General features: G+C 43.1%; 1 protein-coding gene across 1 annotated transcript; it reads right to left on the reverse strand.

Moving 5' to 3' along the window:
• Window positions 1-4,310: 4,310 nt before the first annotated feature.
• Window positions 4,311-13,301, reverse strand: LOC109897152 (inter-alpha-trypsin inhibitor heavy chain H3). Its single transcript, XM_020491739.2, has 22 exons — window positions 13,092-13,301; window positions 12,809-12,838; window positions 12,486-12,509; window positions 11,928-12,082; window positions 11,739-11,843; window positions 11,433-11,595; window positions 11,221-11,331; window positions 10,956-11,084; window positions 10,742-10,858; window positions 10,426-10,594; window positions 9,973-10,098; window positions 9,634-9,815; window positions 9,243-9,428; window positions 8,898-9,037; window positions 8,452-8,612; window positions 8,266-8,292; window positions 7,962-8,024; window positions 7,454-7,567; window positions 7,013-7,214; window positions 5,861-6,033; window positions 4,812-4,923; window positions 4,311-4,726 (listed from the first exon to the last, which is right to left on the reverse strand). The coding sequence occupies exons 1-22, from the start codon at window positions 13,191-13,193 to the stop codon at window positions 4,588-4,590; spliced, it is 2,730 nt and encodes a 909-aa protein (XP_020347328.1). The 5' UTR covers window positions 13,194-13,301; the 3' UTR covers window positions 4,311-4,587.
• Window positions 13,302-16,254: the final 2,953 nt, after the last annotated feature.

Consider the following 16,254-nt stretch of genomic DNA (forward strand, 5'->3'; position numbering starts at 1 on the left):
ACTCTGTCTGGCTTATTAGCTCAGTCACTCTTCAAATAGCCTTTTAATAAAGACGCCTTATGTGATGCTGTTGGGAAGTGACCTCATATCTGGATGAAGTAACTGGCATGAGCTGCGCCTTGTTAAACTGGGCAGAGCAAGGCTGAGGTCAGGTCTGGGCAAAGCCCCTACCTCAAGTAGCCTGACGACACACTAAATTCTTCCGCTGCTCTGTCATTCACTACATACTTTAGTCTGATGAGACTGCCATCATTTAAGTAGTCTAGCAATGACCCCTCGTCATTGCTAGAAAGGATTCAGTTTTTGTCAGAATTGACTTCTCGAAACAGGCTTAGGAGAATGTAGCAAATCAAATCAAATTGGATGTCACATGCGCCAAATACAACAGGTGTAGACCAGTGAAATGCACCAGTGAAATGCAGTGAAATGCTTAGATACAAGCCCTTAACCAACAATGCAGTTTTAAGAAAAATAAGGGTTAAGTAAAAAATGTCAAATAAAAGTAACACATAACTAAAGAGCAGCAATAAAATAACAATGTGGAGGCTATATACAGGGGGTACCAGTACAGAGTCAATGTGGAGGCTTTATACAGGGGGTACCGGTACAGAGTCAATGTGGAGGCTATATACAGGGGGTATCGGTACAGAGTCAATGTGGAGGCTATATACAGGGGGTATCGGTACAGAGTCAATGTGGAGGCTATATACAGGGGGTATCGGTACAGAGTCAATGTGGAGGCTATATACAGGGGGTATCGGTGCAGAGTCAATGTGGAGGCTTTATACAAGGGGTACCAGTACAGAGTCAATGTGGAGGCTTTATACAGGGGGTACCGGTACAGAGTCAATGTGGAGGCTATATACAGGGGGTATCGGTACTGAGTCAATGTGGAGGCTTTATACAGGGGGTACCAGTACAGAGTCAATGTGCAGGCTTTATACAGGGGGTACCGGTACAGAGTCAATGTGGAGGCTATATACAGGGGGTACCAGTACAGAGTCAATGTGGAGGCTTTATACAGGGGGTACCAGTACAGAGTCAATGTGGAGGCTATATACAGGGGGTACCGGTACAGAGTCAATGTGGAGGCTTTATACAGGGGGTACCAGTACAGAGTCAATGTGGAGGCTATATACAGGGGGTACCAGTACAGAGTCAATGTGGAGGCTATATACAGGGGGTACTAGTACAGAGTCAATGTGGAGGCTATATACAGGGGGTATCAGTACAGAGTCAATGTGGAGGCTATATACAGGGGGTACCAGTACAGAGTCAATGTGGAGGCTATATACAGGGGGTACCGGTACAGAGTCAATGTGGAGGCTATATACAGGGGGTATCGGTACTGAGTCAATGTGGAGGCTTTATACAGGGGGTACCGGTACAGAGTCAATGTGGAGGCTTTATACAGGGGGTACCGGTACAGAGTCAATGTCAAAATCTACTTTTGACGTAAATTTGACATAAGCTAGATCACATCTAGACATGACCGTGACCACCGTGTCGAGGGGCTGTTGTATAAAAGTACAAAGTCATCAGTGATTGGATCTTCTCTAACCAGTCAGAGGCTTTGATGAATTTTCAAACTGTCAACACAATACTAATGTTTTAACCTAGAGGTCAGGAATCAATATTTGGTAGAGCATGCGTCTTGGCATGCACATGACCCTCTCCACCAGTCTTTCACATAGATGTTGGGTGACTTTCAAGCAGCTCGGCTTTGTTTGATGGCTTGTGACCATCCATCTTCCTCTTGATCAGAGGTTTTCACTGGGGTTCAGGTCTGGAGATTGGGCTGGCCATGACAGGGTCTTGATCTGTTGAGTTCCCGCATGTGCTGCAGCTTTAGCACCCTTCTCTAAATCCAGCTACACTTGGAGAGGACAGTTACGCCTAACTACTTACAAAAATAATGCTTCTGATGAAGAGCTACAAAAGTAAGTAAATAGCTGCATTAGACTGAAATAATTAAATACATTTCTTCAAACTTGTAAGGCTCTCCATGTCCATCAGTTGCTCATTCAACAGTATCTGCTATTTCACCCAATCCCGTTATAAAAGGCTCCCTTCTTAAGTGTTTTACATTCCCTGAGACCATATTTGGCCATGTTTCCTTCATAGAACAGTCACACATGTGATCTCTCATTTCTGCTTCACCAAATTTTGAGTGAGGCAAAAGAGTAGGCTAGGTGCTTCAATTGCTCATTCAGTGCAGCTGACTGCAGGGGGTGTAGTGCTGCCAGAGCACACCTCAGTGTCGCTCCGCCACTTCTCACAATGGTGCTCATTTAGGGACAGATCAAAATTGACTCAACATTAAAAATATTTTCACATGACCCTCCCCTTGTACTGTAAAATAAATTGAACACCCTCCCCCTTCATAGAATTAACTCAAAATAATTTTACACCCACAAATAACTGTAGTGACCCTGTGTTTATGAATGAGGATATCATCTTTGCCACTTCAGCATGCTTTTGTGGCACAGTTGATGCCATGCAGGCCTATGGGCCAGAAGGTTGAGGGTTCACCAACCACCTCGAGCTCACTCTCCCTGGCTGTTTCATTCTTCATGAGCTGAGCTAGTTGCAGACAATGATCAGCTAGGGGGAATCAGATTTTTCCATATGCACAAAAAGCTTATAACACTAAAATGTTGTGCATAAATTTGCCAAGATAATCCATCCACCTGACAGGTGTGGCATATCAAGAAGCTGACTAAACCTCATGATCATTACATAGGTGCACCTTGTGCCTGGGACAATAAAAGCTGTGTCGTGCAGTTTTGTCACACAACACAATGCCACAGAGGTCTCAAGTTGAGCAGTTCACCAGAGCTGTTGCCAGAGAATTTAATGTTATTTTCTCTACCATAATCCACCTACAATATAATTTTTCTGAATTCGCAGTACGTCCAACTGGCCTCACAACCGCATGGCGTTGTGTCGGCGAATGTTTTTTTTGCTGATGTCAACATTGTGAGCGGAGTGACCCATGGTGGAGGTCGGGTTCTGATATGGCCAGGCATAAGCTACAGACAACGAACACAATTACACTTTAGTGTTGGCAATTCGAACGCACTGAGATACCGTGACGAGAAACTGAGGCCCATGTTTCAGCCTCATAATGCACAGCCCCATGTCGCAAGGATCTGTACACAATTCCTGGAAGCTAAAAATGTACCCGTTCTTCCATGGCCTGCACATTCACCAGACATGTCACCCATTGAGCATGTTTGGGATGCTCTGGATCGATGTGTACAACAGCGTGTTCCAGTTATCGCCAATATCCAGCAACATCGCACAGCCATTGAAGAGGAGTGGGACAACATTCCACAAGCCACAACAAACAGCCTGATTAACTCTATGTGAAAGAGATGTGTCACGCTGCATGAGGCAAATGGTGGTCACACCAGATACTGACTGGTTTTCTGATCCACGACCTACTTTTTAAAAAAGGTATCTGTGTCCAACAGATCCATAGATTAGGGCCTAATTAATGTATTTCAATTGACTGATTTCCTTATATGAACTGTAACTCGGTAAAATCGTTGAAATGGTTGCATTTATATTTTTGCTCAGTATACATAACATATACTGTATTTTCCAACTGTCCTGTTATCTGGTTTTAATCTCCATTCTAGATTTCCCTTCTTGCCAATCAGAAACAAGTATTCAACAATGCTGTGGTATGAAGTCTGTTAACACCATCTGTTCTAATCTGCTCACAGATCTAAATGTATACTCCCAAGAAACTGATTGAGATCAAATGATTGGCATGTAAACACATTTCACTAGTCAAACGTGAAGAATTATCATTCAGGATTGACAGTGATGATGCCATAGCCTATTTTGAAATGAGGTGTGCCTAACTTGGTGTTTGAGGGTATAAAAATGTATGTGTGGGCATAGGCAGACGTTTCAATTGGAAGATGCATTTTATGTATATTCTATAATGATATTCAGTAGGCTACAGAAGGTGCGGAAAAATGTTTTTATGTAGGCTACACTTTCCTGTAAAATCCTCCTGTTTTCCCGCATTTGGCTATTTTAAATGTGGTCACCCTAAACCCATTGGTTTCTGGACCAATCAGACAGCCCTGAATGTGTTCACATTTGGTGAAGGTTTGGGAGGTACTCAGACCCAGACTCTTGTGGAGAAGAAACTAACGTCTGTGGGCGTGGAGTAGCGTTTGGCCGGAGCAAGGAGGCTGGATAGCCAGGCAATATGTCAAGCACTGTATAGGTTTCTCCCTCCCTTCATGGCTCCCTCTCAGGGGCCATTCAACATGGGATTAAATGCACACATGTTAGGTGGAAGTGGGACCATTTATTTCAACAGGTTTTTGTCAGCATTATCCAATATCAATATGAAAACATTGAATGTATTTGACAGCAGTTCTCTATCTTGCCACTTATCTTTTAATCAAACGTACTTCAGTCTGATTTTGTCTTACATTATCTATGAATTATTCTCATGTCATGATGGTATGTCTATAGCACATACAGTGTGTTGAATCCATGTGAAACGTGTGACTGATATATTGTATGTACTGTTTGAGGAGGTTGACTGCTAGTGTACCAGACTCAGACAGTCTTGAAGAGTCCAGACATGATGTAATCTGTGTGGTTTCCATCGATGAGGCCGTTGCCATTGCTATGGATGAACCAGCAGGGGACGTTCTCTCCATTCTTCACATCCCAGCTGAAGTCCCTCTGCCAGCCCCTGCAGAAAAAAAGCAGGGAGGAGAGACAATGATGAGATAAGTGTGTGTGTGTGTGTGTGTGTGTGTGTGAAGACATCACAGTACCTTGTCACTGTAAGCTCCTGCCCCTTCACTAGCATGGTGGCATCTGGTTTCTCTGGCTCCTCCCCTGGGCGCATGTCTCTCACCTCAAACTGCACCCCATGGTAAAACTGACCTGTATGGGCATAATACAATACATTCTTATTGATCAGATATACAGACATTTTTCCAAATATACTGCAGTAAAACTCCAGCCAGCAACGCAGATTTCATCTGGCCCTGCCAATGACAGGTTATCCTTTGGAGCCCCCTGGTGATACCTAGCAGGCCATGGACGCTGGGGGAGAGGAGGTGGCTGTCCTACCTAGCAGGCCATGGACGCTGGGGGAGAAGAGGTGGCTGTCCTACCTAGCAGGCCATGGACGCTGGGGGAGAAGAGGTGGCTTCCCTACCTAGCAGGCCATGGACGCTGGGGGAGAGGAGGTGGCTTCCCTACCTAGCAGGCCATGGACGCTGGGGGAGAAGAGGTGGCTGTCCTACCTAGCAGGCCATGGACGCTGGGGGAGAGGAGGTGGCTTCCCTACCTAGCAGGCCATGGACGCTGGGGGAGAGGAGGTGGCTTCCCTACCTAGCAGGCCATGGACGCTGGGGGAGAGGAGGTGGCTGTCCTACCTAGCAGGCCATGGACGCTGGGGGAGAGGAGGTGGCTGTCCTACCTAGCAGGCCATGGACACTGGGGGAGAGGAGGTGGCTGTCCTACCTAGCAGGCCATGGACGCTGGGGGAGAGGAGGTGGCTGTCCTACCTAGCAGGCCATGGACGCTGGGGGAGAGGAGGTGGCTGTCCTACCTAGCAGGCCATGGACGCTGGGGGAGAGGAGGTGGCTGTCCTACCTAGCAGGCCATGGACACTGGGGGAGAGGAGGTGGCTGTCCTACCTAGCAGGCCATGGACGCTGGGGGAGAGGAGGTGGCTGTCCTACCTAGCAGGCCATGGACACTGGGGAAGAGGAGGTGGCTGTCCTACCTAGCAGGCCATGGACACTGGGGGAGAGGAGGTGGCTGTCCTACCTAAAAGGCCATGGACGCTGGTGGAGAGGAGGTGGCTGTCCTACCTAGCAGGCCATGGACGCTGCGGGAGAGGAGGTGGCTGTCCAGGGTATAGAAGCCCAGATAGTCCTGGTGGTAGGGGTGCTGTTTCCACACCTTGTGTAGGATGACCACAAACCGGACCGAGTCCCTGAGGGTGACAGTCAAGCTGCGGTCTTTGGTCACCTGCAGGTCTAAACTGTAGGAGGGGAGAGAGATAGAGGTAGTTTAATCAGGAGGACAGGGAGATAGGATGAAACATCAGATTCCCTTACAACCTTCTGTGGTAGTAGGAGTAGCAAGGGAGGTTGCATTAAATCCAGAAACTCTGGTCTCTCTATATACAGTGTATCAATAGGAGTTATCTGGAAGCCAGAACAGTAAAATAGGTGGGTCATTCCAAAAATTCAGTGCCAAAGAAAACTTCAGATGTCACCTCATTTTTACATCCTGCCATAAAGAGCACATGTTCAACTTCATAAAACAACACTTTTTCCCCATGTCAAGAGGGAATAAAAAATTACTATACTACCAAATAATGTAACAGGGTTGACAAATTCTTAAATTAGCCATAAATCAACTTGTGAAGGGGGAATGGAAGCTTGTTGCGTGCAACAGGGAGTTGCAAGCATCACAATTTATTTTATTGTTATAACATTTGTAGCCTGTCTATCTATGGGTAGAAGGGTTTACGTGTAATGCTCAACCCGCTAGGTTTTCCACCACAAAACACCAGAAAATGGCCAAAAGGAATATAAAGGAATAGTTTCACCATATTAAACTGAGAGTTCAGTTCACATAACAGGGCTGACCTTAAAATGAGGGACAGATGTAAATGAATCACTAAACACATGAACTAAATAATCATACAAAGAAATGACTTTGTCAAAGCAACAACATAACTAGGCCTTTGCAATGAATAGATGTTGGGGTTACATGGGTTCAAATCTTCCCTAGAAGTAGTGGGGGCACGGAGGGACATGTCATAATGCAGAATTTTAACACTTTAGCAAGTCTTTATTCATATTAAAAACTTCTCCATGTCGTCTTTATTAAAGGCCACTTCATTTAATATAACAGGCTTTTTAAATTCAATATAGGTGCAGAATGTATCGTTTCTACTCAAATGGATGCAAAAGACACTCTTCTTGGAACGACCCAGGTAAGGATGGACTTACTTGGCTCCCTTGAGAGAGGCAGTGTCAGACCAGAAGAGTTTGGCCTGCTTGCCATTCTGGGACACAGTGATGTCATGAGTAGTCACCTCCAGTCTCACCCCCAGCCCCTGGTGAACAATGCCAAAGCGACCAAAGTAGGTGTTCACTTTGCCATCAGGGGCCACCTTCTTGTCCCCAATGGTCTGGCCGTTGACCAAAACACCTGCAAGACAGATTGAGGCAAGCTGTTGGTGTTATGTTTGAATGGTTCATAGTGTAGTTTTAATATTTGTTATCTATTTTATGAAACAAGTGTCATGGTTTGGTTTCATGCCTTGTAACATTCAAAGACACATTTCTGTCAAAGGTCAGTCAATTTCAAATAATGAATCATTTCTACAGCTATAACTATGTACTTGAATAAAGTGTTATTTCTGTAGTCATTAAGTGGTGAATATTTACCTGCCAGCTGATCTCTCACTAGGTTGAAGATGGTACCAGGCCTGTCGTCTATGTTGAAGCACAGTGCATCCTCCTGCTCTGGCAACTCAATCATGAAATGAGGGTCCCCATCCACTGCAGAGTCAACAACAGATTGTTCCAGTTGTAAAATTAGATTTGGTTGAGGCTAAGCCCATTCAAAATTTTGGATCACTCTCTGTAGTCCTAATGTGGCATGACAGCATGGTGGACATTGCAAATACTAAATATGCTTCATTTAGTCTTTAAGACACTGTTATTTTTTTACTTTATTTTGACAGTTAACTATTTATCCACTTGTTCAAAATTGTATGTTTACTGTTTTGCTTTCTGTTTGTTTAAAAGAAGCACAGAAAAAAATAGTAAATATAAATATGCAAGTACTGCAGCCTGTGAAAGCAACCTATTTTTGAGACAGTCGCACCAGATAGAAAATCTTGAAGTAACCCATGTCTGACAGAACGGTCACCCTGAATGAAGGGGGACTCACCAAAGTATGTGGGCCTGCTCTGCACCCTGTAGGTGTTGCTCACCGTCTGGGGTACAAAATGACCTGAAAATCACACCCAAGATGTCAGATGGCAAGTAAAATATCACGTACAAAGTGGTCAAATATATTTAATAGATTTCGTCTGAACATAACAATGTATTTTACCATCCAATACTGTTAGTTTCTAAGCACAAATAATTTGGTGTCAGCTTTTCATGTCATAAATTCAGGTGATCCAGTATAATGACTTATAAATCCATTCAGATAAAGAATCCAGTCCTATCCATTCATGGCATATTCTTACCCAATCTCTGGGCTTTCTGCCTTTCATCTGTCAAACAACAGGAGGAAAAAACTGTCAGACACACACCTTTGACAATCCATATATGGATTTCTATAACCACTGAGATAAACATGTCAGATAAGACACGCCAGATGTACTGGTGGTCTCCCCCTCTCCTCTCCTCTCCCATCCCACTTGGTCTCATACCCTCGGTCAGCTTGTCCGCGATGAGGGGTTCCTCTTGCTCCTCTTCAGTCTTAGGCTTGGTGACCACCATGGAGGTAAGAGGGGTAACAAAGCTGTACTGCAGGGACATCTCCAGAGCCTGGGCAGTTGCATTCCCCTTCTCCTCTGCAGTTCCAGTCTCTCTGACAGAAAACCATAGGATGAATGGTGTTATTGCATTAGGTTTGGGTTAGAGGATAGGTTTGGTTTGACTTGGGTTAGGTTTGGTTTAATTTACACTGTTGGGCAGAAAATAATGGAATATTTACAAATGTAGTTACTTTAATATAACCATCTCTATTCATTAGATCCCAACTCTAAGATCTCAACCACCAGTGTGTCTTAGGCATTTGGATTATTCTAAGGCAGCATTATGTTGTGGAGTGTTCACCAGACATCAGTAATAGCAGTTAACTGATCACACTGACTTCTTGCTCAACAGTTGTTGGATGGTGAGGTAGGCCCAAAGACGCTCAGTGAAGTCCCCAAATATGTACTCCTGCTCAGGGTACAGTATGTCCCACTCTTGGGCACTAGCCTGGCCTTTGACAATAAAGTCCTCCTCAAACTAAAAATAGTGTGAGGGAGTGAGAAAGAGAAAGATGGTATTAGATACATAGAGAAGGAGTGAGAGACAAGCATTAGTTGGGTTAAGCATTGTACTGTACATCATAATGAGTGCAAAGACTGGTGCAAAGACTGATGAAGAGCTGTCTTTCTGAGCTCAGTATCAGGGTGGCATGTTGTGTTGTGCCTGTCTGTCTGTTCCTCACCCCCTTTGCAAACACCTCCACGAGGAAGTTATCCAAGCTATTATCAGTGAGCCGGCCAGCTACCACGATCTCTGAGCCGTTGAACAGCTGCTTGTAGTGGCTGGTGGTCAGAGAGTTCACCAGGTTGTCAGGGTAATGCAGGTCCACCTCAGAGAGGAGGGGGCTGGCTACTTCCTCATAGAAACCCTAGGACACAAAGACACACATTACCTAATCATTTATCTTAAATTATTTTCTACAGTGCATTATCACTAATGCCAATATGCAGTATCTATGTATGACCTAGATAGTTTTGTCCATCCTGTGACCCTCCCTATCAGTGATATGGTAAAACCAGAAAAACACTGAAAAGTGACTATTGTGAGATTTGGGACACAGCCCTGGTCCAAACCTGAAGCTGGACAGTGGCGTCAGAAGCCTCGTAGATCCTCCGGGCCAGTCCCTGGTTCTGTCTAGACATCACATCCAGAAAGGAGTAGTCCACATCATTCCCAAAGCCCAGACAGAACAGAGACATGTTCCCACCCATCGCATCACGGACATTCTCCTGAATCTGTGGTGTAGATGACACTCCTGTACACAAACACACATGGCTGGACCAGTAAACAAATGGACCATGACCTTACTGGCTTGATCTAATATAAAACAATACATCAGAAGGCTTCTTCAATGTTAAAATGGCAGCCCAACCAAATAAAAGAGATCAGAAAGGAAGGAAACCTGTACGCACCTGAGTTTGGCATCCCATCTGTCAGTAAGATAATCATAGACACACTCCTCTCGGTGAACTTGTTGGCTTGTTTGTCTTTCATCATTATGTCCACAGCTTTCATCAGAGCACCATTTATATCAGTGTCTAAAAGGAGAACAGGACAAAGTCCATCCAGGTGTTTATAAAATAAACATTAGATATAACAATTTTGTAAGTTCCTTCATAAATGCACCTCACTTAGTTTTAGCATACAGCTTGCCCAAGTGTTGTACTGTCATAGTTTCACTACTATACTCCGCGCGCCAAAGACGTGGATTTCAGAGGGGTTGGGTTAAATGCGGAAGACACATTTCAGTTGAATGCATTCAGTTGTACAACTGACTGGCTGACAAAATGAATGACGACACAAACCTCGTGAATAATTTCTCCCTGTATGTGTCACTACATTCCCATTAAATACATATGACTCACATCCACTGTGCTGTATTCCTTTGACAAATCCTTTGGCTTCAGACACATTTCCCGTGGTGGCCTTGGTCAAAGATCCCTTCCATGTTGAGATATGGTGGTCGAATGTGACAATTCCAAAGTAGTCGTCCTCATGCAGGTCATTCAGGATAGTCAGCATAGCTTCCCTTGTCTATGAGAGATCACAGGCTCTCAGGTCAATCTGAACATCAACTAATATTATAGCTCTCTCTCTTAACCTCTCGCTCCACATCTCGCTCTCATATTTTCTCTCTCCCCAGCTCTTTCTTTCAGACACACTATTTCCCTCCTCTCTTACCTGATGCATTTTGTTTCCAGACATTGACCCACTCCTGTCAATGACGAACACTACATTCTTTGGAACTCTGGGTAAGTCCGGAGGAGCAAAGAAGTGCACAAAGTACCCATTCACTATCTGAAAAAGACATGCTGAACATCATTAAGACATGAACACCATGCATTGATGGAATTGACCCCAATACTGATCCTGTATCATATTCAACACAGCTAACCTGGATGTCACCAAGGGTCTCAGCTCGGTTCACGTCATATTTGATAACGAAATCCCCGTCAATCAGGGTGCCGTCACAACCTGGGCACTTTCTCTGCTGGTCCATTGTTGGGCAGAAAGAGATGTGTGCCTGAGTGAGGGAGGGAAACACAATTTAATACAATTAAACACAAAACAACACATTTCAACACAGCAAAATTGTATTTATCTTTTTGGGACGATATGCTCCGTATGCATTTGTTTCATAGAACAGAACAGCATTATACCTTTTTGTCAGTGACTGTTTTCTCCACCAGAGGGAGAAGCTCGTTGGAGATGAAGGTTCCATAGGCATCCAGGAAGGCAATGCCCTGGGGTTCATAGATATCTGCCACAATCTGTCAGAGACATGGACCGGATTGATGAGACACAGGACTGAGGAGTCAAGATGATGAAAAAAGTGCTGTTTTGGGGTATAAGGGTGTAAACATCTACAGACCTCAAAGTGCTGGACCAGCTGCTTGGGTTTGACCTGGGTCATGATCTCATACTGGCCCAGTTTACGCTGAAGCAACTCCTCGTATGTCAGAATGAAGGTGACGTTACTATTGGCCGCGATGTTCACAGACACCGAAAACTTCTCCATCTTCCTCCCTGATGCCCTAGAGTCCACAGACAAACACAGGTACAGTAGGAGGCCAATCACATTTTAAACAAAACACAGGCTGTGATAAAAGAGTATGGAAGTGCTTGGTGTAATGGAAACATCACATTTGTTCCCTCCTCATTGCCCTGGTCCACTCACTTGACCAGTCCTGCAGTCTGCCCTGTGGAAACAGCTTTCTGATACTGCTTCTTGGCTTTCTCCTTCTCCTTCACCTCGCCCGTGTACGTCTGACCCTCTATCTCCCTGAGATACACAAACACAGTCATTCAAACAAACACACATATGTATTCACACAAACTTCTACATATGCCATGACTGCTGACTGACATGCTGAAGTTGGTGATGAAGGCGGTCTTGGGCAGATCCACCTCAAAGAAAACTTCCTGAGAGGAGTTGGCCTTGTTCAGAGCACTGGAGGTTATGACCGTGTGAGCGAAACGAGACGCCACCTTACAGGCCACCTTTACACTGTACACCTCCACCTGAGAGAGGGAGAGATGGAGGAAAAGAGAGAGGAAGAGAGTGGCAGAGAGAAAGGAAGAGAAAGAGGGATAGAGATACACAGACATGTACGTACATAGGAAAAAACAGAGCGAAACAGCAACAGAAGTGTTTTGAAATGTGTGTTTGTGTAAGTAATGACTATCCAATATGCCTGTAAAAATCGCACATTTTCTCAAAACATATTTTCCGGATACAGCTGAATAGGTGGAGTAGGCTGCATTGACTACAGGATTACTTCAAAACAAATGATTACAGCTGTACTCTTGTGAAAGAGTACAGCTGGTTCAGTGTAAAAAGTCCATGAAGGCATGGATTCCTAGTGATGGAGATAGCTTATCATTATCCTCACAAAGATAATGTAAATATATTGTATTTCCTTACCTCCATATTATCTGTACTTCTTTTCTGTAAAAAAAAATTGTAGATTCAGACAGTATTTATTTTACATTTTCTTTTTTACAGAGTACACTATTTAGTACTCTGACATTTTTGATGGCTGAAATCAGTACTGTTATCTATACTCAAAAGGTTAGAGTGTTTGTTTTTCTGGGGGAAATGTAAATAATGAAATATTCATCAGATATCATCAGATTCACCACAGGGAGGGTGTTCAAGAGAAAAAGTCGGACAGGTTCTGTGACAGATTCCTGTTTTGATTTGTGTCTGACAACACAGTTTGAGTCAATGCTGAACTACCACAGTACCTTTAGTAGCCTTGTAGCACCATCAGAGCGCTGCGATACAAATCACAGGAGAAGTTTAATATTAGGATCAGAATGTCATACAAATGCATATACATAGATATTAGCATGACTATAAAATCAAAGCACACACACACACACACACGGAGCGAAAGCAGAACAGAGACGATTCAAATTAGATACGGTACAGATATATATAGAAAAACTAGAGTAACACTAGATTATAGCAGGAGCGGCTAGATGTGGTCACAGGAGAGTAGATACTATAGAAACCGTGGAGAGTCACCTGTGGTGTGGAGTCTTCTCCTGAGATGACCAGAGCTCCATGCGACAGAGCCGGGACAAAGACAACACCCCAGAGCAGCAGCACAGTCCACACTCCAGACATGACAAAGATGCAGCTAAACCCTGACTTCACTGCTTAACGACAACCCTTTCCTACCCTACTGCTCCACTAACAGGAGTGACAGACAATGTGTCTGCTTTATACTGGATTAACAACCAGCAGACCCAACCCATTTTTTACTTTTCAAGTGGCAGAAATCGATACTGTTGTCTATACTCAAATACAGAGTTGGGTAACAGTGGCTATACAAACATTTACTCAATCATGTCCTCAAAGGTTAGATAACAATTCTGGGATAAAAAAAAAAATTATAATATTCATCAGATATCAGAATAATTGTAGAGAGAATGATTTATTTCAGCTTTTATTTCTTTCATCACATTCCCAGTGGTCAGAAGTTTACATACACTCAATTAGTATTTTGTAGCATTGCCTTTACATTGTTTAACTTGGGTCAAACGTTTCAGGTAGCCTTCAACAAGCTTCCCACAATAAGTTGGGTGAATTTTGGCCCATTCCTCCTGACAGAGCTGGTGTAACGGAGTCAGGTGTGTAGGCCTCTTTGCTCGCACATGCTTTTTCAGTTTAACCCACAGATTTTCTATAGGATTGAAGTCAGGGCTTTGTGATGGCCACTCCAATGCCTTGACTTTGTTTTCCTTAAGCCATTTTGCCACAACTTTGGAAATATGCTTGGGGTCATTGTCCACTTGGAAGACCCATTTGCAACCAAGCTTTAACTTCCTGACTGATGTCTTGAGATGTTGCTTCAATATATCCACAATTTTCCATCCTCATGACGCCATCTATTTTGCGAAGTGCACCTGTCCCTTCTGCAGCAAAGCATCCCCACAAAATTATGCTGCCACCCCCGTGCTTCACAGTTGGGATTGTGTTCTTCAGCTTGCAAGCCTCCCCCCTTTTCCTCCAAACGTAACGATGGTCATTACGGCCAAACAGTTCTATTTTTGTTTCATCAGACCAGAGGAAATTTCTCAAAAAAGTACGATCTTTGTCCCCATGTGCAGTTGCAAACCGTAGTCTGGCTTTTTTATGGCTGTTTTGGAGAAGTGGCCTCTTCCTTTGCTGAGTGGCTTTTCAGGTTATGTCGATATAGAACTAATTTTACTGTGGATATAGGTACTTGTATATCTGTTTCCTCCAGCATCTTCACAAGGTCCTTTGCTGTTGTTCTGGGATTGTTTTGCACTTTTCACACCAAAGTATGTTCATCTCTAAGAGACAGAACACGTCTCCGACCTGAGCGGTATGACGGCTGTGTGGTCCCATGGTGTTTATACTTGCGTACTATTGTTTATACAGATGAATGTGGTACCGTCATGCGTTTGGAAATTGCTCCCAAGGATGAACCAGACTTGTGGAGGTCTACAATTGATTTTCTGAGGTCTTGGCTGATTTCTTGTGATTTTCCCATGATCTCAAGCAAAGAGGCACTGAGTTTGAAGGTAGGCCTTGAAATACATCCACAGGTACACCTCCAATTGACTCAAATGATGTCAATTAACCTATCAGAAACTTCTAAAGCCATGACATCATTTTCTGGAATTTTCCAAGCTATTTAAAGGTATAGTCAATGTAGTGTAAACTTCTGACCCACTGGAATTGTGATACAGTGAATGAGTGAAATAATCTGTCTGTAAACAATTGTTGGAAAAAATGTGTCATGCACAAAGTAGATGTCCTAACTGACTTTTTTTTTTTTTTTTCAACATTAAACTGTAACGTCTACACCTGTTGTATTCAGCATTAAACTGTAACGTCTACACCTGTTGTATTCAGCATTAAACTGTAACGTCTACACCTGTTGTATTCAACATTAAACTGTAACGTCTACACCTGTTGTATTCAGCATTAAACTGTAACGTCTACACCTGTTGTATTCAACATTAAACTGTAACGTCTACACCTGTTGTATTCAGCATTAAACTGTAACGTCTACACCTGTTGTATTCAGCATTAAACTGTAACGTCTACACCTGTTGTATTCAGCATTAAACTGTAACGTCTACACCTGTTGTATTCAGCATTAAACTGTAACGTCTACACCTGTTGTATTCAGCATTAAACTGTAACGTCTACACCTGTTGTATTCAGCATTAAACTGTAACGTCTACACCTGTTGTATTCAGCATTAAACTGTAACGTCTACACCTGTTGTATTCAACATTAAACTGTAACGTCTACACCTGTTGTATTCAGCATTAAACTGTAACGTCTACACCTGTTGTATTCAACATTAAACTGTAACGTCTACACCTGTTGTATTCAACATTAAACTGTAACGTCTACACCTGTTGTATTCAGCATTAAACTGTAACGTCTACACCTGTTGTATTCAACATTAAACTGTAACGTCTACACCTGTTGTATTCAGCATTAAACTGTAACGTCTACACCTGTTGTATTCAACATTAAACTGTAACGTCTACACCTGTTGTATTCAGCATTAAACTGTAACGTCTACACCTGTTGTATTCAGCATTAAACTGTAACGTCTACACCTGTTGTATTCAACATTAAACTGTAACGTCTACACCTGTTGTATTCAGCATTAAACTGTAACGTCTACACCTGTTGTATTCAACATTAAACTGTAACGTCTACACCTGTTGTATTCAGCATTAAACTGTAACGTCTACACCTGTTGTATTCAACATTAAACTGTAACGTCTACACCTGTTGTATTCAGCATTAAACTGTAACGTCTACACCTGTTGTATTCAACATTAAACTGTAACGTCTACACCTGTTGTATTCAACATTAAACTGTAACGTCTACACCTGTTGTATTCAGCATTAAACTGTAACGTCTACACCTGTTGTATTCAACATTAAACTGTAACGTCTACACCTGTTGTATTCAACATTAAACTGTAACGTCTACACCTGTTGTATTCAGCATTAAACTGTAACGTCTACACCTGTTGTATTCAACATTAAACTGTAACGTCTACACCTGTTGTATTCAACATTAAACTGTAACGTCTACACCTGTTGTATTCAACGCATGTGACTAATAACATTTGAAAGAGTAGGTGTGTCCAAACTTCTGACTGGTACTAATATACACACACATATATAT

The sequence above is a fragment of the Oncorhynchus kisutch genome, linkage group LG1 (genome assembly GCF_002021735.2).
Source record: "Oncorhynchus kisutch isolate 150728-3 linkage group LG1, Okis_V2, whole genome shotgun sequence".
Taxonomy (NCBI): domain Eukaryota; kingdom Metazoa; phylum Chordata; class Actinopteri; order Salmoniformes; family Salmonidae; genus Oncorhynchus; species Oncorhynchus kisutch.